Below are 24,631 nucleotides of genomic sequence, written 5' to 3'. Positions count from 1 at the left end.
ATGGCATTTGGATGCAAGACTGAATTCAGAGAAGTAAAAATAGAATTACAGCAATTCGTACCTTTATCGAAGAAAATAATAAAATGTTGTGCCAGTACAAATCAAAATGCTGGAATTGTAACGATTCAATTATTGGACGAATCGAAGGAAACTGTTTGACGAACGAAAGCGAAATTGGATAAAACAAGACAAAATTTCAAAACTGATATGGGAATAAAAACTATCTTCTTACTAGGTACCAGATAATGACTCGCTAGCAGTGCTGCCACGTCACGACAGGCTAAAAACGCCACAGAAAATGTTCAAAAAAGGGGCAGGAACGTCTCACTTCAATATTGAGTTTGATCAACGACACATAGGTGGCGGTCAGAGTTCACAGGTCATATAACGTCGTTGTGGGCCCTGTAATCCAAGTGTCTGGGAGGCTGGTGTCTGTGGATGGTTTGAGGTCAGGGGTTCTGGTGCATATTGTGGCATGTTGAACTGGCGTCCGAACTAAGCCCGGCGTCAATATGGCCACCTCCGGGGAGCCGGAGGTGGCCAGGTTGCCTGAGGAGGTGCGAATCGGGCCAGAGGGAAACCCAGCAGCTCAAAGTACCCGCGGCGGGCAGTAGATGATCTGTGTCAGAGTTCCTTTTCCGACAGGGAGCAAGAGGAAAGGTAGGCAAGTGAAAAACCAGCACGACTGAGAACCAACTACTAGTAAACAGCTCGGGCTGTGTGGAAACCCAGGAGGAAATGACTCCCTGGGGACAGATAGAAATAATAAAATAGGTTGTCGTGTTAGGTTGGGGCTTGCAATCAACATAAGGGAGAAGAAGAGAGACCAATGGGTCGACTGGGATGACCTACTCTTGGCTGACCAAGCTAGCTGGACTTAGCAATCATACACCTACCCATCTACATATTCGGACATTGAGGCAAGCGCTGGTACCAGCAAAAAAACTTGCCTGCCAATGCCAGTGATGCAAAATTGGCGTTTCAAAGTGGTTTCAACGAAGCTGACCTTTCCTCATATAGCAATGCGAAAGAAGGGTCAGCTTCCAAAACACGTGTTTGAAGCCCCAAACTTGCATCCCTGACACTAGCACCAGCAAACAAACGAACCTGCCAGAGCTTGCCTAAACGTCCCCATACAGGAACAAACAAAACTCAATGGAATGGAATACAACAAAAGAAGGTTCTATAACCTAATTTTGTATTGAAAACACAAAACTAAAATGATTGAATAGAAGAAAAAATCAAATACACCACCACAGGAAATTGAAAGACCAAACAATAAAATATAAAATAATTCCTAAACCAAAAATACATACAAAAACCTAAAATTGGCATAAAAGCATTGACAAAGAAAAAAGTGAAATACTACATGAACATACATATAATTAGAATTAAAAACTAGAATACAAGAGATTTGAAGAAGAGGCGCCTGGGGAGAAAATTGATGTCTTGGTCTCGCAGCTTCTTAGACTGCTCAACTTCACTAGCACATGATGTTTTCTAACACACGTAAATAGCTGACTTACGGTACATACAATGACTAAAAACATATTTTCAAAATGTACCCTCTTAGTGTGTTTGAAATGACAGGATATAGCAATTTGAGCTTTTTTTTGTGTTAGCTTACTTTTTCCGATGTTTTAGAGTCATCAATATGGTTCCAAAAGTATAGGGAATGGTAAGCATGGAAGTGTTCACCTTATAGAGGACAGTTGCAGGTCATGGACGGACGGGGATGAAACTCTTTTTTTGGAACATGTGACATAGTGATTTGTGTCTAAAGCCTCCTTGAAGATGTTTCATCGGACAACCCTCTGCCAAACTTTAGGGTCGACAGTATGTGGACAAAAACATTTTGAAGCCAGGATCTGAGGGTATAGGTTGAAGTGAGGAAGTAGATAATGGAGGTGTTGCAATTAATGGAATGGAAGGCCAAGGTACTGTTTGAGGTGTTAAGAAAAATTCGAGTCTGCAGACCCCCAAGCGTTTTGTGAAATAGAAGATGTGATCTAGACCGATCGTATTAATAATAACTCAAAATTTATAAACTTGAAATATCCGCAAGGCTAACGAGAAAGGGAGATTTTTCAGGTTTAAGCGCAGAAACAACAAGCCAATCCTAGCCCTAGCCTTTGTGTTGAAGTCCATCAGGTGCTCCATCAGGTCCATCAGGTCCATCCAAATGAAACAATGGAGAGGAGAATGTCTTTCTTAGGTAATTGAACTTCTTGATTCGTTCCAGAGCATGCCCATTAAAAAAGAATTCGTATTGTGGCAAGAGGTCTCTGTAGAAAACTAAGACCTTCGTTTTCGACACTTTGACCTGCAATTCGTTCAATACACAATATATGTCAGGGTTGCTTGAAGCTTTTTGAAGGTCTTCTTTGGAGTTTGCAATCAAGCACACATCGTCTGCGTTCATGATCATTGGCATGTTCATTTCGCTGACGGTGATCCCGTCATGGTGGAGGTGCTCGGGATGGTCATGAAGAAATATTTATTGAATAGCTAGGGCACCTTGTTGCCCCTCATTGTTGGGGAAGGAAGAAGGCCGATGAAAGCCTCCTTCCCGAGCGAATATGTAGTCTAGGCAGTACTCTGTATGTTGTTGAAGACGAGTTTACAAAATCCAACAGGAACACCCAAGTGATGAAGTTTTTGGACGAGTTTGGTCCTATTAACGAGATCGAAGGATTTGCTAAAATCCACGAAGGTCACGTACGTGCGTTGCTTTGTTTCCAGTCTTTGTGAAGCCACCTCACGTAACAAGGCTATTGCACCTACAGTCCATTTCCAATTACAAAGCCGAACTTTGTAATTACATGATTACATGTACACACTTATTTTGAGTTTAGGCATCAAAAAGAAAAATAATCATGTGTTTTGTAATATTGAAATTTGGTGTTAACCGTTAGGGGAAATTAGATTTTCATTGAAACGGTGCAATTTGGTGATAAATGCGTTGAAAATTGGACCATTGAATCCTGTATAGCTCATGAGCGATTTAGTAAAAGCTTATCATATTTTCTCAATATTTGCCAAGTAATTGTGTTCCAATCTTAAATGAACAAGTTTTTGAAAATTTTAGTGTCACAATATTTATCGGCATGTAAGTTCATTATGTGGACTAGGACTCCATACAGCAATGCAACTTAATTTGCTCTTTCTGATTTTGTGAGCAAGAAAAATGCCAAGATGTGTTTGGATATTTCCGTTAGCACTTTATAGGGCATTTCACTCACGATGAAGGCACATGCAATATCTAAAATCACGACATAACACGCTCAAAGAAAGGGATTACATATTCAGCATGAATTATTCAATGACCTCGCCGTTGTTTTAGGACTTGTTACCATGGTCATTATTTGAAATCAATATCAAGTTAAGAAACCTTCTTTTGCATTCTGTACAAAAAAGTTAATAGAGTTTGCGTGAATCTAAACAAAGAAATGTTCCGCGCAATGTCTGCTAGTTTCCCTATTTATTAATTTAGACTCCGACAAAAAATGTTGTTGGTATGTCGAGCAGAACTTTGAGAGGGTTACCCTAATCGGTTTCTACCCTATGCCACGGCTCAGCTCTTCGCACATCCGAGCCGTCAAGCTTTAATAATTTCTTTTCAACAAAAAAATGATATATTTCGTCGGAGTATTGATTATAAAAAAATTGTCGTCTTATCGACATGTATAGCTAGCCCATAGACAAGAAAATTGTAAATGAATTTTGGACGTTTTTTCCGCCAAAATGGATCAATTCTGGTATGGACTATCTGTTATTGGCTTTTGATAATACCATAAAAATTATAAGAACAGCTTTGGGGCCGTAAATTTCTGCTCTTATATCCGATGCTCCATTTCCGCGGCTCCAGAGGCAAAACTGATGACAGAGAACATATTTTTATGCTATAATTAGATGTAGTGTTACAGTCCAAACAAGATGCAGCCATAAAAATCGAGAAAAATGAAACAAAATGCAAGGAGGGCAGTATATTGGCTGTATGTTTACGCACCAAATACGTAGTTCATTTGTCACAGAATCACATACTGGCTATGAAGTTTGAGTTTTCCAGAGGAAGCACGTTTGACTCCTAACTTCAGGGCAGCTTTTCGGTCAGGCGTATCCTGGACAGCTTGTCAAAATCGACAAGGAACTTTTGCTTCTCCTTGATGGAAAAAGTGGTTCTCATGGCAGAATCCATTATGTATGATTGTTTGTTTTTATGAGAAAGCGGCTGAAAACTTGCTTTTATGAAATGGCTTAACCAGTTTCCATCGAAAACCTCATTGTGGAGCGTGGGAAATGAAAAAAAAAATATTTTGCCGCCTTCAACTCTGTTCTTATATCCAATTTGCTCTTATATCCAATGCTCTTATATACGGTTTTTACTGTATATGAATAAGATTTGAAATCTTCGTCGTCACTAGGGGGTCAAAAAAGTATTTTTGGGTTAGATTACGTTTGAAATATTTTGGCCTTTTTAGGACATAAACAAACTTTTCGCCAATTTTAACAATGAAATAACTTAATCCCATTGATTTTGGGGACGTTCAGAATTAATTTAGAGGAACTGTATTCGAAACATTCTTTCAGAGCCCATCAAGGACTTCAATTCTCCTGGTCTTGATGGTGTGACATCTCAGTTTCTGATGACATGCTTATTGGTTTTTGCTCCTGTTTTCCTGTACTTGATGCGTTGCATCTTGGGTTTCTCACTCGTACCTTTGAGTTAAGGCATGGACGTTGCTCAGAATAACCATCAGCTCACCACATGTGCTAATGTACTTACATATCGGTTAACGTCCAAGCCCCAATTTTCTAACAGACCTCAGGACAAGTTTCCATCCTCTCTGAAGTTGGCTCACGTTGTTCCAATTTTTAAAGGGGGAAATAGGCCGCTTTCCAGTAACTAAAGGTCGATTTATTTTCACTTCGAATATTGCGAAAGTGTTAAAGAAGAACATGTTGTTCAAGCTTGTATAATTCATTAAAGCCCATGAAGTCCTTCCTCCTAATCAGTATGGGTTCCGAGCGCATTTTAACACGGTTACCCAACTGATTGAAGAAATAGAACAGATTTTTGAGGAACTAAAGGGGCACAAGTTGATTGATGTTCTCTATCAGGATATTGTCAAGGCTTTTGACAAACCTGATCATGGCCTTTTGTTGAATAGACTTCATGACATTGGGATCCAAGGTAGGGTTCTCAATTGGATAATTCATGATAGGAAGCAAATTTTTTAAGGACGAAGGGTGGTTTAGTGACATATGAAAAGTCAAGTCAGGCGTCCCACAGGGTTCCGCTTCTGGGTCTCTCCTTTTCATGATATTCATTTTGCCCCACTTCAGTTGGAGATATCGGTCGTTTAAGTCTAGAGATAGAATCACGATTCTAACTCTGCACAAGTCGATTGTTCAGGCACATCTTGAATATGCTTCACACATTTGGGCTCCAATGTGTTCAGCAAGTTTGCAAAAGGTCGAACAAGTCCAAAGATGTTTCACTAGGAGCATCACAGGAATGAGAGAGCTCTCGTATTGGGAGAGACTTGAAAAGTTGGGACTGTACAGTTTTCAGAGAAGGTACGAAAGGTATTTGATCCTGTACGTCTTCAAAAGCATCCATGAGCTTTGTCCCAACCCAGAATTTAGCGTCAATTCTTGTGACCTTACAGCTTAACGTGAGGTTTTAGAGCACCCTCAAGTCTACGAGAATCCAGGTTAGTTCGAACAATGATGTCCAACTCTCTTTTGTCTCGGGCTCCTAAATTCGTTAATTTGCTTCTCTCTAATATTCGTAGGGAATACGTAGGCCCTGTTGACCGGGTGGCATCTTTCAAGTCACACTTGAAAATGTTTTTGAATGGCATTCCAGATCAACCGTACATTCAAGGACTAGCTTGGTTTACCACCTCAAAGTCGTTGGCAGACCCAATATAAAAAAGCCCGAGAAAAATCAAGCCAAAAACATATATATTTTGCTGTCAATTTTATCACCTTTGCCTTTGATTTTGGTTAGTCTAAAGGTTAAAATAAAAATAACATAGATGATCAAAAAAGTTCAATTTCATGCAGATATTACAACATAAGTCATCAAACCAGCTCTCCTGTATTCTCCAATCAAAATCTTTTTCTTAAAGACTTCCTTACTGCTATTGCGGGAATTGCCAGCAGTTAAAGACGAAACCACTAAGTTATTTTACTTAACTTTATTTCCATATAATATCTGTTCCGCCAGCGAATTTGAGAATGCGTATCTGGCGGATCCGTGCCCAAATTTGGTCAAATTACTTCGTTGATCAGATCGTTTGAATTGTTCAATTTGGATAAAATGAGCACATCGATAGTAAGACGTAACTTCAGTGATCAATTGCTAGCAAAATCATTGTGAATGAAAGGACTCAGTAAGCATTTTACAAAAAGATATGTGCACTTCAGTGTTTGATTCAAGAGTGATTCAATTTTCACCTCGGACACAACTATGTAAGGGAAGGAGCAAAATTTTCACTACAGCAGGTTTCCACTGTTGAAGGATGAAAAAAGGTGGGCTGGATTTGGACCGGAAATTGGCCAGCCACTTCGTTTTTATAAACAACAACATAACTGTTCGTTTTTCGGTTTTTTTAAAGTGTTCATCAATAGAAAAAGTGTCGGGTCAAGTCCTATGAGGCCAGCTAAGCAGAACTTTCAAAGAGGAAAGGAAGCCCCCAAAACGCATCGCTTCTGCTCTCCTCTAATTTTCTCCAGGCTAGCTTCCTCTGAGGGGCCCCCTGGCCCCCTGGTCTAACTCCGTAGATAATTCGAAGAGGAAATGTATGAATTTGTTAAACGCAACAATGATTGAGGTCTGATGCTGAAAAAAGTGAAAACAACTTTTAGCTTAACCATCCCTTGACCACAGAATGGAATGGAATGCCAATTTCGTTCGAAATGTTCCCAAATTTAGCTTTTTAAACGAGCCACCTTTCAAGAACCCGGATTTTAAACTGTGGGCGATGGTACCTTCGGACAGGGCATTAGTAACGAAATAACAGTAGTTCGATCCATTTTTCGAAAAAGGAACTGTAATTTCCGTTACATACTAAAATTTTGCAATTATAGCAACCTAAAAACTAAAACAATTACTCGTTACTCGTTCCTTTTTCAGCTTCTAGAATGGCCCGTAATTATTCGTTTATCTCGTGACAGCAGAGGACACTAAAGGCTCAACAGGAATTGCCATTTTTTGCCATTTCCATCTAGTATATTAAGAACAATGAAAGGGTCGAGACTGTGCTTGCTCTTAACTAATCTGAGGGTGTTCATAGTTTTAAATCTTTTTGCATTTGCTACTTTACTCTTTACATCTTTTCAATCAAATTCCGTTGGGCTGAAGACCTGATTCAGCGCCATTGCCAAGCAGAGAAAATCCTTTTGCGACATGAACCATCCAGGGTCCCAATCTTGACTCCTCAAAGCATTATGATGAAATGTATTTCGAACTATTATGCCAAGATTAAATGCCAATGCTTATTATTGAAAAATGTTGACATGAAGTCTCCAAATTGTACGCGTTAGGGTTGCTTGAAGCAAAAAACACAATTTCTTTAGAGAAGTATGTATGGTCTTGATGGGGGAAATCATAAAATATTGGTCAAATGAATCTGAGTAAAAGTAACGGGTAACAAGTAACACCATTGCATTTTTTTCTCACTAACGGTTGTGTAACGAATTACTATTTTTGACCAAAGTAATTCGTGCCTTTTATTGAGGAACGACTAATGCCCTGGATTCGGATGCCAATTTCTTTTGTATAGTATGTGCATGTTAATTCATGGCTACAGGAGAAAAAAATAACACAGACAGGAACTGAAAATTTGATAAAGAAGGACAGTTTTTTTTTCTTTTTTTTGGGGGGGGGTTAGGACAAATGCAAGAAGCACCATTGTAAAAAAGCCCTTCATCGTCAAAGTGAATGAGATCATGAAATGAGACCTTCAACTGTGAAAAGGATCCTTGGATTATGAAACAGAGAAGTGCAATGTCAGCATTTCGGAATCATTGACATGCCAAGACCTCCTCAATGCCGGAGAAGAGGCGATATGAATAAGAATTAACCCGACCATTCGAACTCTTGAAGCTCCTGCTTCCAAAATGGTTTTATTTTCAAAGGTCTGTTCCATCTCTGTATGTATTTGTCTCATGAGTGTTCCATTGAGCAAAAGAAGGACAGCTAAAGGAGGTTCTAAGTTGGAAGGGTGGAGATATATTCTTACACGTTGAACTTGTGTCATGACGAGCAAATTCCCATACAACTGATTGTGTCCATTTAAAAGTCATGATTGTCCGACTTCGTAAGAGATTATAATACCCAATTTATAGGTCTTTTGTAGACGACTCCTAAACTCCATGGTCTGAAAAAGAAACTGAATTCCTTAAAAACCCAAAAAAGCACTGTTATGAAACAAAAGCTTCTCAAAAGCCATATCTACAGGCCTGTTTGAGTCTCTCGACCTTCAAAGACTATAAAAGTACTTCGATGTATTACCCGTTCCTTTTAACGACAGAGACAATAATATGTTTGCTCATTTTGACCTTCAGAGGCCATCGTCTTGGATCTTTGCCAACTGGGAACCTCTCTAAAACTTTATCTATATACTAATACAATTTTTTATTATTGAACCCTAATAAGTATATTCTAGGCTCTTTTTGTGTTTTAGCTTTTATGACCTCCAAAACCACTTAATGGCAACACTTTCACAAAAAACTGCTTTCCCGTTGATAGTTTGGACGACAAAATTCTGAAAATGTCTGGTATCACTCGCTTTTCAGCTTAAAGAACCTTCGTTTGTAGTAGGCAACTTCGGGTTTTTGACTTTTTTATGATTTTTTTGTAAGAGCTGGTGTGCAGCATTCAAAAATGAAGTAAATAATCAAGGGTGATCCAAATCCTGATTAAAGCCCTTCTTGAATGTTTCAGCAACACGAATAAAAAGCTTCTTTCCGTTTTCTCTTCTCTTTGTTTATCCATTTCAAATTTGTCCTGTTCATCTTGCCAATCTCTTGCTCACAGCACTGAATCGTTTTCCTTAATCTGTTATGAATTTCAGAAACAGTCATCTACGTAGTCATAGAATGAAATAAGCACTATGGAAAAATGGTAGGTCGATAACAAGGCCCAATGCCGTATTCATTTTTTTTTGCACTCATGCATTTCCATCATATCTTCTTTGTATGATTTGATTAACAAAACACAATATTTTCCACTTTTCAACACCTAGCGGTAATCACGTGTCTGCTTCCCGAATGGCTTGCTCCCAAAATTTAGAAATCACATTGACAAAAGCAGGGGTTACGTTTAAAGAGCATTTTATTCAAAACACCTCAATTAAATGCCAATGTTGGTGTGCCCGTGCAAGCCATGTGCCGCTATGAAAGCACCCTCATACATAATTCAACGCTTGTTTAGGAATGCCGCCAACCGACCCTAACTACGAGTATCTCAAGGCTTTGTATTCAAAGACCGGAGCGAATCACGGCTAATTGAGATCCTTTTTTTTGGTCTCTCACTCGCAAAGAAATCATCATCCCCAGGAAATTTTGAGCCCCTGGCTTTCAGGCCATTACCCACCCACATGCTCCGTTAGGACACAAGCCGTGGTCATCCTTGTCTGTTGCGTTCAAGACAGAAACGGCTTGTGGTTCAACACATTCCCCTTGATCTGAAAAGCTACTCGGAAAAGACGAGCGCGCGCTTAGCCTCCAAATGGTTCCAAACAGAACGACACTCTTTCCTTGTTCCTCATTCCTCCCCCTTCTCATTGCTTTAACAACACTGCAGTGCCCAAGTCTCCTTGGCGGAAAAAAAACTTTCGAGTCGGTTATACCCAAATTCATTGGGCACAATCCAAGTTGAGGTGGATCAATCAAGACGAAAACTTTGGAAGTCGAAAATGTTCCAAACGGGACAGGAGTTTGTGATTTCGTGATAGTGTTGGCTGACCACTGGTTTAGAGGTTATTGAAGTTTGGTTGGGAACGAAATGGATCCTCATGTGTAATTAGAAGTGATCGGCTCAATCTTTAAGGTTGGAACGATGTTGGGGGTGGAACCCAGGGCTGACTTCAGAAGAGCTTCGCTCGTATCGGAGATCTATTCCGAGACCAATGGCCAAGGCGGAAAAACAGGAGCTGCAATTCAAGGACTTGTTGGATTCGGTAAGTTCTTGGCTTTCATATTTTTTTTTGGGGGGGGGAGGGAATTTTTAATCACAACTTTTTAATTGCCCTCATTCGTTTGACAAAGGGAATATAAATAGCAACAGCTTGTTTGAACGGCCGCTTTGTGTTCTCTCCTTTTTGACAAAAGACATATTCATTTTACCCTGCAAAAATAATCCTGGAAGAATGAGTTCTCATTTGACAACTAGCTCTATTTCATAGTGTATTAAAAAGTGTCTTCACCGTATTGACCTATTGATTTGAAGTGTTCATACTTCATGGGTGCAGGTTTTTCCTTGTTCAATTTCTTGTACTTTCTTTCTATCTCCATTGGGAAAAAGTCCTCGAAAGAAGCGTTCTCATAGTTTTTCATACCGAATTGGATGGCTATGTCGAATAAAGTACGGTACATAACATACCCAACTTTTGAGGGTTGTCAAGATCTAGGTCATTGGTAGATCAAATAATTGTTTAATCCAAGATCAGATTTCAAATTGTTTGGGGTTCATATTCCATTAGAAGTGATCAAGAAGAACATTTCATTTAGTCACTATAATGCGGCGCATTTTCAACCTTGTGTTGGAAAGATAAACACATCTTTCAAGTATCCGTCGAAAAAAAGTAGAAAGTTACATTTTGATTAGGCTGTTTTTTGGAAGTGCCTTGGTTGGAACAGTTTGATTCCATGGGAACTAAATCAAGAGGTGTGACACTTGCCCATCTGGTTGCACATTTCTTTTGTTGCTTTTTCAAACCATCTACCATCCTTGGGAAACGCACATGATCATTGCTGAAACAACACTCGTTTGTATTCCCTCATGAGAAATTCACAGACTTATAGCCAGTTTTCTCAGTCAACTTATGAGCAATCTATGGCCATTTACCTCCCAAAGATCGGCCAAGTCCGTTGAAGGCAAATATTCCGTAGTGAATTGTGCCCTTTATTTCATACATTAGAACCCACCCCTCAGACCCTTATATAAGTAGTATGGTTTAGTGAATCTATGATAGCACTGCGGAAAAGATCATGAAAGACGAATGGTATTCTCTCCGAGCGAATTGTTACTGTGTTCCACAAAGATCCCCTCCTCTGGTTCTGGATCTTTGGGGTGGTGGGTTGCTCTTCTAGGAACGAGGACAGATTCATGTGGAACAGATTCTTTGAAGATTGGAGGGAGTCAAGGGGTGGGACATCATTAGAATTGTCATTTGGGATTAATATGATTTGGGACCCCTCAACAGAGAGGCGACAATTGTCCAAGCATATTCTTCAATAGTAACATTGACCAAGTACCGTGCTGTACCGAGCGACATGAACCTGTTCCTGGTTCCTGATTGCCTTTCTATCCCCTTCTCTTTTCCTCATTGACTCGGAACAATGGAACGAGTTAAGCCTGGATCTTGCAGGAACTTGATGTTTTTGCATGGAAAGAACACCTCGAGTGTGTACTAGAAACTTGATACGAGCCCAAAAGTGTTTGAATAATGGAAATGAGATCCGTGTCCCCGAGACAATGTGATAATGAGGATTTTTTTCCTGGAGTATCTTAATTACACCCCAGAGATGTGAAATGGCTTGGAACAGTCGAAAATAGGTACGGGCATAAAACTGACATGGGGACCTTCAAAGAACCACCGTCTCGTTTGCCATTTTTTATTGCTCGACTACCCAGCTGCCATGTTCAGGAAAAGGGATTTTCTTGGAAATAATTCAATTTCACACTTCAAGAACCTTTTCCGAAAATGGCATAATATCTCACGCAAGTCTCGTGGTTTTTCATAGTGAAACATGGACCACCCATGAAAATACTGTAAAAGGCTTCTATGTACTTGTCAAAGCAGAAGGTGTGAATAGTCTCGAAACCTAAAGCTTATCCGAACAAATCCATGGAATTGAGACACATTCATTTTGTAAGTGGTCAGCACATGTCATGACGAACAATGAAGGAGTGGGATTAGTTAAATGATGAGCATTCATATAGATGCCCATGGCCTTGGCCTTGAGGCTGTTCGAAAGGGTCCAATGCCCATGATGAATGGTACTGCAATGAGAAGATTGAGCCTCAACCGGTTGGATGACAAAGCATTTGTTAGTCCAACATAACGGCTGATTAAAAACTCAAACTCCTTGGGGGCTAAAGTCTTGATTGAAATGGCTCATTTACATAGAAAAGTTTCCTTTCAAATCGGGTCGAGCATTTGTAGATTTGAGCAAACCTCAGACACAAATAGACAAAGACGACACACGCCCAAAAAGTTTCGATTTAGGACCTTGGCCTTTTCTCAGGGCCAAAAAGTGGTTGGAAATCTGCGTCTGTTTAAGCAGCCACCAAACTCGGTCTCAAAACTCAAAGCTCAAACTTGAGAGAAGGCTTGCTCTATAAACCACTTTCGTGGGCTTTTGTCACCCCACCAGCCTAACCTTTTTGGCAGAGAGGACTCCAATCTGAACTGCAACTTTGCAACAAAACTCTCTGTTCTTGTCCGTGGCCTTATGGGCCTTCATTGGTTCCTGCCTTCTCCACGGACTTAACAAGCTTGGGTGGCCAACTTTTTGCCAAGACGAATAGCTAGCGGGGAAAATGACAGCCAACAGCCTTCATCCCTTAAAAAATTGGTGGGAGTTGGGTCACATTCTAACACATCTTAAGTTCCTTCTCGGTTCGTTCCATACTGATAACAAGGAACAACAAGAAATAGATCGGAACACTTCAATAGATGAAAGGGCCATTCGAGGTGTACATCTCCTTTCTAATTTTGATGATACACACAGTACAGTCATTAGCTTCAAAGTCTTCTTGATTAGCCGTGTATGAAATAGAAAGGCCGGAAGCAAGGTTCCTTACAAGTTAGAAAATTGGATCAAGGAACCCCACCACTAATTTTCGGCGATTCATCAAAGAACTAAACTTGACTCTACAGCTGAATTTGGAACCAAACACTGATACAAGGGCACTTCGAGAAACGAGACCTACTGTGTCTTTGAGATAAAGCCACGACCGATGTGTACTAAAACGTTCCAGCTCCTTTCAACCTAGATTAACAAAAAAAACAGTATCAACCGTTTTAGCAAACATGCTTAATTCTGTAGTTTCAATAAGAGAAGTGCAAAGATCTGGGATTTCATACTGGTGCGCCTTGTGGTCCTACCATGAAGCAAGTGTCACCTCGCCTTTGCTGATGACCAGATGTTAGCACCAAATATGTTTCCATATTTATTGCATATTTTTGTCACTTGCCATTTCATGAAAGTGTTAGCAAATGAATGTTGGACTAAAGGAGTTTAAAGGAATGGTTGAGCTATGTCTCAAAATGGCGAACAATTTTGTTAATTCAGAGTTGGAAGCACCGAATAAGCGTCAATCATGGTAGTTGTTGCCGCGATTGTGGCGCAGCCTGGCTAGCCCAAACAGCTGAAATCCAAGCCAATACTTTGCACGTGTCTATTGTAAGTCAAACCTTGTTCATTTTTTTCTTTTCTCTAAACCTTGAGGGAAAACCAAAAAGTTGCCAATGTTGAATGACGTTTGGCCATTTCCACTGGGAATGTGCTGATCAATACACTCTGTTCCACACATGCTGGACTAAACGAGAAAAAGATGAACAAGAGATCAGTCTTGGAAATTGGATCATCTTCGCAGAGGGTAGTGGTGCTTTGTTTTTGGTAGCCAACGTCTCCAAGGATTTCGGTAGGAGGAGGCCCAGATGAAAAAATGAAGTCAATTGAACACTGTACGTCATTCTGCAGCAACAAGAGAAATGGGAGCTATTTTCGGTCAATTTCAAGAAAATCCAATATCATAGCTTATCCCGGTATTCTGTATTGACCTCAAATCCCTTTATGATGATCATATTGCTTTTCCAATATCGATTCAACGACCCAAAACGGTCACACATTTCCAGAACAAAATGTATTTCTCAATAAAAAGGGAAATAATACATTTGTTGTGTACACCCATGATTATTGATACATTTTATAAATTGAGATCTTTTTCGCATTTGGTTAAGTTTGATCTTTCAAAAAAAATCTTCGTTCATGGTGGAACTATTGTACCTCTTGCGTGGAGAGTTCCAATAGATTAACGTAGTCAATAAATGTTGGGTATACAACATGGTTATCGACATTAGAATACGAAATATCAAGGAGATGTATCCAAATGTACACTTACTGTTCTTTAGGTATGATGGTTAAACTATTGCTATATCACTATTAAAAGGCGTCTTTCATAGCGAACTCGAAACAATGGCAACACTTCTAGAATTATAGATCAATGTAACTACATTGAGTCTGAGAAGTTAAGAAAAAGGTCCAAAACAATTTCAAGAACAGTGCGTGAAGTACAAATCGCGTCATTCTCAAATCAATGCAAACTACTCTCTACACATTTTTTTACATCTTAGTAAGAAAACGCAAATAGCCAGTAGGAAAACTTAGTGGGAGATTAAATCGAATTACCTCAGCAGTTCCTCAATAGCGTTCTCTTCCCGAAATTAACTATGTTATGACTTGCGCCCACCTCTGCTCAGGGAAATGATTGGTCCCGTCAAAGATCAGGGAATCGCGTGGAGTGAGACGCAATTCACTTGGGCAAATATTTTTGTCGACTTTGACTGAGGATGGTAATCTCATGATTTCAGAAGAAGCCACTTTGGATAGAACCAAAGGAACTAGTTCCTACGGAAGCTCTCAATTGTCTAGACAAGTGATGAAGTTCATTGTTATATTTCAGGAGGTCCCGTCTTTTTTTAGAAGGTCAGGCTGTTTTCATGTCCAACATACCCATTATAAGTTGCAGCCTTCTCTTTGCAGTTTGCAAATGGAGAAAAATAAAAATCTAAAGAGGCTAAATTATATGCAATGATTGGCCAATGAATGATCAATTCAATGTGATGGCGACTCAAATATCTGGCAAAAGGCACAGATAGTTGTTAGTATAGTAATGCCCATAGAAATAGAAAACAACGTTTAAAACAATGTTAAGAAAATATCTGCTTATAAATGAACTGGTCAATAATTTGCCACTTTTTCGTACATTCTGTACAGGTGCAAAACATAATGTACTATATCATAAAAGCGTGGATCGTATTATTGTCAAACAAATTAAAGAGGGTTTGTGAGTGTGTGTAATCGAATGTAAATTACTTCTTTGGGGGAGAGCATTTAGCACATTCTGTTAAAAGCTATTTCATGCAGAAGCTTCAGTTTTGGCTAATTCAATAATAAATCTACAATATGATGAAAAAATGTGCCGGGGACAATCTTGACTAGATAGATGCGAGTTTAACAAGATGTTTGATCCCAATTTAGAAAGTCAATCATTTCACCGAACATAAACAAAGAGTCCAGTGTCTTCATTTGTACATCTTCAAGTTAACTGGGGTTCGAATATTGATGACCCATTCGCATTCATTTGCAATCAATGAAAAACTAAACCAAAAAAATGAGTTATTATGTTTGCACCAATTTGAAGTTTGGACTGAGTACATTCAATTTGGATGAACAATGAAACTTTACGACTCGGTAAGGTTTGGTAAAGTTTTGATTAAATCAGCCAAATATTCTGCAAATTTTGGGAGGAGGTTAGAAAGAGCTACTGAATTCATTTTTGTAATACTATTTCGGATCATATTCCCATAAGATCAGAACAATCAATTATTCTAAGATTATTAGTTCTTAGTATGATTTAAGTACTCTCTTTTGAAACCTTTTGACAAAATGTTAAAGGTTGAGAGTGGATCGTTTGATTGTACAATAAACAAATACTACATATATGGCATGAACTCAGTCTTGCTAAAATATTCTCCAGTTGAAGTGGATTAACTCAGCAGTAGTTTAATGAATTTCCATCATTTGTTGAAAGAGCACCTCAGTTTATGGCAAGAAAAACTCACTGAATGATTTCTGTCATTTTTTTATCCCAAATACAACTGTCTTTGGGATCAAAAAATGACAGAAATAAAGAGCATTAAATATGTTTTGCCCTTGAACTCAATGGACGCATGTCCCATTTTTTTATCCATGAGTTTCTGTCAAATGATGCTAGCTCAAGCCACAATTTAACCTAATATTCCGTGGTGTAATTGGACATTGAAAAAGAGCAATGAACAATATTTGTTGGTTTACACATTCATTTGTGGAAACAACACGTTAAAGAACTAACTAGGTTTTTTTTGCAAAAGCAACAATATGTTTGAAGTGTGTGGATGTTTTCTCATTTCCACTCTTGACCTGAATTTGGAGGAAAACGGCTACGGGCACGAAAATGGAATTGGCTCCAAAATGCGTAAAAACATATTTCACACTCAAATGCCTGTTTTGCATATCTATCCGAACAATGCAGATATTCGATTGAACCAAGACCCGAACCAAGTTGTTCTAACCCTCAAAACCTTACAATGTAATACAATGTAAACCCTTTAAGCTGACACACCCTTTAAAAGATGAGACATTCTGACACGAAAAAAAGCCAACCATTTCCATTCTCGAGACATCGCTTTAAAACGTCCGACCATGGCAAATCATGTTTTTGAATGGCAAAATTGGAGACATTGCTTCAAATTGTCAATTTCCTATGACAACTTTGCGGGCACCAAAATTACAATGTAATTTGCATACGCCCATCATAGTACGTAATATTATTTTGTTCTTGCCGATTTTGTTTCAAAGCCGGAAACCCAAGGAAAGTCGAGATTGGTATTGTCTATCGATAAAGGAACTGCATCACTACAATATTGTAATTGCACACTTTAAGTAGTTTTGAGTTTTGAGTTTTGTTTTGTCTTGAGGTTTGAATGTAATCTTCGTAAAGTTTATCTTTAACAACCATTCAGCTCTCGAAAAAAAGAGTTTCATCTCAATTAATTTCTCAAGCCGTCCTAAAAGTTTACCTTTATGAAAATGGATCACTTATTTGCCCTCTAAGGTATCAACAGTATATTCGTGAACAAAAGTTCGACCTTAACCTTGAGCATCTTCTTTTCGAAACTGACATTGGGTCCATTCAAGGTCAAAGGTTAGAAGAGAAACCGAACGTTCTGTCAGACAGCCAAGACAAGGATAGACGTAGTTAAATACCGATTGGACCTTGAAAGGTGGAAATGGGCTACTTTATATCAGAAGATAGATAATCCATGATGAGATGGCCTCGTTTCTTAGCTTTCAGAGCCAGATGACCACCTCGTAGGCTCAAGATAAGTGCCGGATGTGAGACTTGGCGACTCATGACTGCCCAATATCACCCCAATCTTTGAAGGTCTGGCCGGCCTTTATTGAACCAATGTGACCTTCTTGGATATTTTGGCCACCAATTTCGGCAATTTAAATGATTTCAGTAGGAACCACTAGAAAAAAGAGACAATTTCCGAGGGCTCTTTGAACACTTTTTTGAAGAAGAAAACCTTTTGATCGCGAGCTTTCTTAAAATTGGTGAAACTGACGAATCCGTTTTCAGAAAACTGAATTTATTTAAAGTCTTTGATCCAACACCTTTGTAAGTTAATGAATTACAATGTGTTTCTTTACACAACAGGGCATTTACAAGGAATCATACCAGGAAAATAATTAACTTTAACCAAAACTGTTATTAACCCCGTGAAAAAATTGAGTAAAAAAACAAATATCTACCCAATTAAGAAGAAATTGATGATGTCAAAACGGGTAAAAGAATATGATCTCAGTTGCGAGACAATGAAAAAATATTGGCATACATCATGTGACAATATAACTCACTTTGATGGGAGAATAAGGAAAAAAGTGTTCCATTGAAATTTGGATCCACCCAAGAGCCATTTCTATACGTCGTTTACAATTTGGTAAACTCATCATGCATACTGTAATTATCGTTTCGTTCATTTTGACATGGACCACAAATTCCAAATCAGCCTAAGCAGAATCTCGCAATAAAGACTTTTACATTATGTGAACGAACCACGGAAAAAAATCAAAAGTCAGCTTCTTAATGTGTTATAAATCGAGGGGAGTGAGAGGGGTGAAAAGTATGTTTGTTTTTGCTTTGAGGTAACCATGGGTTCTACCATTGCATTGGATAGAGATTCATAAATGTTGCCAACCATTCAGCGCTCAATGGGTGTTATTATCACTATTGTTGTTCCATTTCCAGGCAAACCTGGGACCGACGGGGTGAGCATTTGTGGCGCCATCCTCACGGCTTTCTCGTGTCTGCTGGTTATGGTCACATTGCCATTCTCGTTGTGCGTCTGTTTCAAGGTAATTTGAAGCTACATTTTATGTATGACTGCTGGAACCAGGAGTATTCAGCAAGCACATTATTGACCCACCATAGGTTGTCCAGGAGTATGAGAGAGCTGTCATATTTCGACTGGGTCGCCTCCTTCCGGGTGGATCTCGTGGTCCAGGCATCTTTTTTATCCTACCATGCATAGAATCCTATCAAAAAGTGGATCTCAGGACAATCACTTTGGGCGTGCCACCTCAAGAGGTAACAACTTATCATATGCAATTATGTATGGATGACGTTGATCCAAATTTGGTTCATAAACCAGAGTAGCCCACGTTTTGATTGTTATCGAGTGAATAAGAGTTGTTTTGTTGCGGGCGGGGTTGATTTTAAGTGCATTTTATGAGTTCAACATTGGTAGACAGAGGGATGAGTGGTTAACAGAAATTCCAATACGCTTGACGCTTACGTGTTTTCTGAAAACAACCGATTACTGAAATAGAACCAACACAAGTGAGGCTAACCAAACTTTGTCATGCTTGTAAGATGCCTCCGTGGCTTATGACATGGTTTTACTCATTTCTTTTTCGCGTGTTACACTACTGCCATTATCGCTGGTTTTCACATGAACACTTCCGCGAACTTCTTTCTCATGTTTTCTTTCCTTGACATATCCTAACCGCCGTCAACCTCTCAAGTTCGATCTTGAAGCTAAAAGAGGATCTTTCACTTACCCTTTTCCATCCATTACTATAGTGTACACATAACTTTCCGCCTAATCACTTTCCACGGCAACACCATCTTCTTCATCTCCAATAAGTTGTTCTTGCGAGTGGCTCTCACCGAACTTCCTCTAATACGCTCGTTCGTGTGTCTCTGTTCACTCTGTCATTATAGGTCTTGTCCAAGGACTCCGTGACAGTCTCAGTGGATGCGGTGGTTTACTATCGAGTGTCCAACGCCACCGTGTCTGTGGCCAACGTGGAAAACGCCCATCATTCCACTCGGCTCCTGGCCCAGACCACGTTAAGGAACATTCTGGGCACCAAAAGTCTCCACGAGATCCTCAGTGATAGAGAGAGTATTTCCAGTTCCATGCAGGTATGTGTTCCTTAATATGTTTTGGATCACTTATATTGTGTTCCAGGGCAAAGAAGGAGGCACGTGGCCATCCACGTCATCAGGACAATTGTCCTTCTGGGTGGATCATCAGACACGAAGAAGATGATTGACCCAGAACAAGGAAATATGGGGGTCTTAATAAGGATAGAGTTGATGCGAGTTATTGCTTGGGCTGTCAAGAGCCATTGAGTTGACTCGAAAGACTCGAGCTCAAATGTTATGAACGACCGGAAGAAATCTTTATTTAACTTGATTCTTGGTCCATTGACTCGTGATTTTGTAAATTGTCACAACATTGATTATTTCAATTTTAAATTTCGCTCTTGAAATGTTTGGGTAATCGAAGGCATTCCACCTCATATCTTTGAACAAAATTAGAGATTTGAAATACCAATTAAAGGATACATCTCACTTCTTCTTGAAAGTGCAAAGGCTATGAAAGTGATTTTTAATCCTTTTGTTGGTTCAAAAAAGGACAAATTTGCTCAAAATGACTTCTCGTACTAGAAGTCGAGTCTTTACTTCAAAGGTAAAAAATATTTGCGAGACTCGAGTATTCGTCTAGGGCTCGTTTACATATCCCTAATCATTTCTAGGTGAAGGTTTTATGTTCGATTGCTCCATATTATTGGATGGTGGTTGGTGGTCTTGAGCCAGTCCGATCCATTTTCTGAGACAATGCTCTAGTGAAGTACAATTTCAATAACAAAAATCATGGAACGTTAGGTTTCAGTCGTTATTAGATTGATCAATGGTTACTACAATTTAGTAAAATGTTATCAAAGAATATGCTGTGAGTCATACATCCTTTTCCTACGTTCAACTTGGACACCCAAATCTTGACTAATTGTGTTAAGGAGAGCTTTCGAAGAAAGCAGACAAAATGTAGAATAGCTTGGAACTCGATAACTAATCCTATCATTCCTTCTTCCCCCAGTTTGCATTGGACGAGGCCACAGAACCTTGGGGCATAAAAGTCGAGAGGGTAGAAATGTAAGTAGAACCCGTTCAATGTACCGTAGTCTGTATTCACCACCTAGAGCCTATGCATGAAATGTACGGCAGTAAATGGAAATTGGTTCCAAAAAAAGGACGAAACTTAGGATGCCAGAAGAGAGGGTTTCTTTATGTGACTGAGATGTGTAGGAAACCTTTTCTTCTTTCCCCAACCATGAGCGTATAAAATGTCGTTGCCTTATATTTTAGGCACTGTAAGTTTTGTCTGCGCTTTGTCTCCAAACAGATGGTGTTGATGGCCGCGACAAATGTTCCACCATATTCCAGGCCCCGACTAGCATTTCGAGATAAAAAAAAACACCACTGAAAATCGAGCCTACTCTTGGTGGGTAAACTCCTTAATGCATTTACAAACTGCTTCTTTTCCTCTAGTTCCTCAAGGCTGGCGCAAAGCTAGCGTTGGTGCATTTCAGCCTTGGGCAAGAAATGTCATCGGAACTTTGGTCTTACCGCTCAATGCGGAACCGCTTGACCCCAATGGAATCCAGTTGTGGATCTGGATACGTATAGTACTCCTAGAAACGGAGAATTGTCCAGGGTTCAAGGGTGCGCCATTTATGAGTACCCATTGGTAAAGATCATCGTTAGCCAAGTTCCCCTTGAGACGGTCGGAAATGACTAAGGTTGCATGGAACGACTCGAAAGTTGGTCCATGTGTTGCACTTATTAAGAGAGCAGCCAAGATATGAAGTGCAAATGTTATCTCCTGTGCATCCTCTGTGAAGCTAGAGGGGAGCAGGGACTGCAATATATTACCCTTACGGGTGGTGTACGGATCTGTTCCATGATTTATGAATCATCTGGCTTGACGTTTAATGCTCGCTGAAGCTCGACAGACCTTCTTTGTAAGAACAATATGGCGCACATTTTGTTCCAAATTCATTCCAGCCTTGACCCATTCACATAGCATTGTGCGCAAAGCAATGTGCGATCCGCCTTTGGCCTGGCCTTGGGGGGAAACTCACTTGCAATTTCTGTGTTCCATTGTTCCATCTTGATTTCTCTTCTTGCTCATGTCCACATCCAGTTCTCGTTTAGGGATTTCTTTTTTTTCATCTCTCCCTCTGCAAGCAGATCCATAGTTCCATAGATCCAATGAGTCTCTAGCTCCAAAACATCAATCATCTCATTTCCCGCTCCAGTTTGATACTAGTCCAACCCGCGCAAAACAAATTACATCTGTGGATCCAGGCTAAGGGCATCAAGAGAGGGATTTTGGGATCTGAAATTGTATAGTGTAACAACTTAGGTGCACATAACATAGCCTCGGCTCCAGCTGACTCGTCGCCTTGAGCCATCTTTCCCACACTCATTGAGGATGCACTTTAAAGTCGCGATCCCTCAATCCCTCATACCCCATCTGGTTCCTATAGCTAAACGTTTCTCATCCTCTTCCCAAGATCCCTCTCAATGAGCCCATTCCATCAGCATATCCTGTCATTTCCCAAAATGTGTTTGGCTATTTGTGCGTCGTCAAATCCGGGTTTCCTTGATTCTCGTTCCAGAAAAGACGTCCGACTCCCGGTCCAACTCCAAAGAGCCATGGCCGCTGAGGCCGAGGCTGCCCGAGAGGCCCGAGCCAAAGTAAGTGCAACAAGAGAAATGTCCTGTCACCCATTATCTGGAATCATGATTTCAAAAGCTCATTCGGGATGGGACCCATCCATGTTTGGCTGTTGCTGTTGTTGCTGTTGTTACTGTCGGTGTAGTTGTTGTTGATGATGACATATATTCGAGTGATAAACTTACTCGGGGAAAAAAGAGGAAGAGGGGGACAATAAGAGCTCAATGGTTTGTTCACAATCAAGATGAAGGGCCCCAAAGAGGCCATAGAACACACTTGACGCCTCCTGGAATTGTTTGCCTTTTATTTTCTTGGATGTTGGATGGCCTTGGGAAGAAGTATGTCTTCTTTTCCGTGGGCATAGTCTACTGGAACAGATATTTTTACATGGCAGATGAGAAATTTCATTCCACTTTTTATGTCCCTCTAGGTGATAGCTGCAGAAGGTGAACAAAAGGCCAGTCGGGCGCTGAAAGAAGCCTCCGAGGTTCTTTCCGGATCATCATCCGCACTCCAACTCAGATATCTTCAAGTGAGTACGTACGAGTACATCGAGTACGAATGCATCGAGTCGATCAGTCTGTCTGGTGTTAATGGGATCTCCTAATGGTTGAAAAATGCCCTAGTCTGAAATTGAAGGAGGTGGTTAAAATATTGAATCGGGGGAACACATCACCTCTCGTTGGTCTCTCAACTTGGTTCAATAGCCTTGATTTGAATGTTCATGCGAATTCCTTGTAACACGTGACAAGATGCTAATTTTAATAATGGTCAAGACCAAGCATAGGCAAAGATGATGGAGGGAAGAGGCTCATTGGCCTTAAGACTCCCGTCAATGCAGTTTTTTGGGTTTGGGTTTTTACGGGCTTTACCAACTGCTACGAGAAATATAATCCCAGGGACTAAATAAAAATGAAAGGTTATGAACTAACCAAGATTGAAGGTCCCTGCCATTGACCCTCAATTCTACATTCTTTGATCCATCCCAATACGAGAGCTCTTTCATGACCTCAATGTTCCTAGTGAAACAGCTTTGGACCTGTTAGACTTTTTGCATACTTGCAAAAAGAATAAGGGATGAATTTGGAGGTTTAGTGATTTCCCTTCTTTTCTTACCGCCGGCAGTAAGAAAAGCGAAATGGGCCGTTTGGCCGGGTTGCGGTTGCTCGGAAAAGTTTGAGCCGAAAAGAGTTTATTACATTTATTACCAATACCATGGTCTCTGTCATGGTTGTTATGATGTAGAATCAATGCAGCGACACCAAGGTATACATTCCATTCAAAGTATTCTTACTTACTTACTTGGCAAATTTCTGTGTTTCACGATTCCATTATGTTGTTAAATCGACGAAGCTTTTTGCTGGGTTGATCAGGGCTTTGCCCACTCAGACAGTACGAGAGGAGGAGAATCAGTTCCATTGATTTAATGACTTGATACTTGAAATGCAGAGATTGGACTTGCGAATAAGCAATTACAAATATTTTGAATGAGATGTATGCAAGCCAAGCACGTTCTGCTTGTTATAGCTTACAATTCGCCAGATGTCGCTCCAAACACCTACATGGGCTGAATAAGGGATGCTCGTGCTTACAATGTATAGTGTGCGTTCAAAGGTGCCTTGTAAAGATGCTTTATCAAGCATCCTTAGGCGCGTCTATCCAAGAAAATTTATGTCAAACAGCTTGCCAAACAATTTGGGAAACATTTAGTTTATGACAAACAGTTCTTCTTTGAACTGTCTACAAATAAAACCACCCAATCATAATAGTTTGCCAAATACGTATTTTGATTTCGATATCTGACCAAATGAATATGCCAGCGATCATATCATTAACTACCTTTTGTGCTTTGAATCCATTTAAAATTTCCGTTCATGCACGATAAATAAAAGATGATTGGAATAATAAGCATTTGATAAAATGAGGGATACAAGCACAAATCAAACGTCGCTTTTATTACCAATCCCCTCAGATGTTAGCTAATATTGATTTCTAGTTGAAGGCCTTTTTTACTTTTCTATGAACTATACTGTTAGCCACCGGATTGATCACTTTTGTTAACTTTTCTATAGGTTTCCGAAATTCAGCTTTGGCAATAATTAGTAACTTTTATTTACATATTTTTCAGTTCAAATCAAGCATGAATAATCGAACAACAATTTTCCTTGAATATCACGGTACTATTCGTCAGCAGGTCTCAGGTCGAAATCGTGGTCCCGTATTTTATCCTCAGGTCACGTCAGCAATGTAAATACATAAATAAAATGAGAGCATAAAACAGAGTTAAAATGATATGTATATTGATAACCAGATGACAATACAGATGTCATTGACAACAATCAGCTCAGGTTTCAGGAATAGTTGAGATACACGCTATTGAACAGGAATAGTGATGGAAATTTTGGTACATGTAGAGTAGAGGATGGGCTAGATTAGACAAATTGCCAATCTTGTGGCCGGACAATTGCGTGCGACCGTCAATATTCCAAAGAAATGTTGGTCCCAGGACAATGATATGATGCCACCTTCTTGAC

At 39.7% G+C, this 24,631-nt stretch overlaps 1 protein-coding gene across 3 annotated transcripts in view; it reads left to right on the top strand.

Annotated features, from left to right (window-relative positions):
* The first annotated feature begins 361 nt into the window (after nucleotides 1-361).
* The window catches only part of LOC131889231 (band 7 protein AGAP004871-like), a 26,175-nt gene continuing 1,905 nt past the window's right edge, over nucleotides 362-24,631 (top strand). The window contains exons 1-8 of one of the 3 annotated variants that reach the window (XM_059238293.1): nucleotides 362-660; nucleotides 10,064-10,193; nucleotides 18,317-18,423; nucleotides 18,500-18,655; nucleotides 19,292-19,495; nucleotides 20,454-20,509; nucleotides 22,039-22,117; nucleotides 22,528-22,629. In XM_059238293.1, the coding sequence (XP_059094276.1) occupies nucleotides 10,073-10,193; nucleotides 18,317-18,423; nucleotides 18,500-18,655; nucleotides 19,292-19,495; nucleotides 20,454-20,509; nucleotides 22,039-22,117; nucleotides 22,528-22,629 (825 nt within the window). In that variant the 5' untranslated portion in view covers nucleotides 362-660; nucleotides 10,064-10,072. Of the gene's footprint in view, nucleotides 661-9,653; nucleotides 10,194-18,316; nucleotides 18,424-18,499; nucleotides 18,656-19,291; nucleotides 19,496-20,453; nucleotides 20,510-22,038; nucleotides 22,118-22,527; nucleotides 22,630-24,631 lie in introns of those variants that run through there. The other 2 variants (XM_059238294.1, XM_059238292.1) reach the window with 2 other exon arrangements.

The sequence above is a fragment of the Tigriopus californicus genome, chromosome 10, assembly GCF_007210705.1.
Source record: "Tigriopus californicus strain San Diego chromosome 10, Tcal_SD_v2.1, whole genome shotgun sequence".
NCBI classification, from domain to species: domain Eukaryota; kingdom Metazoa; phylum Arthropoda; class Copepoda; order Harpacticoida; family Harpacticidae; genus Tigriopus; species Tigriopus californicus.
This window is presented reverse-complemented; position numbering and strand designations above follow the sequence as displayed.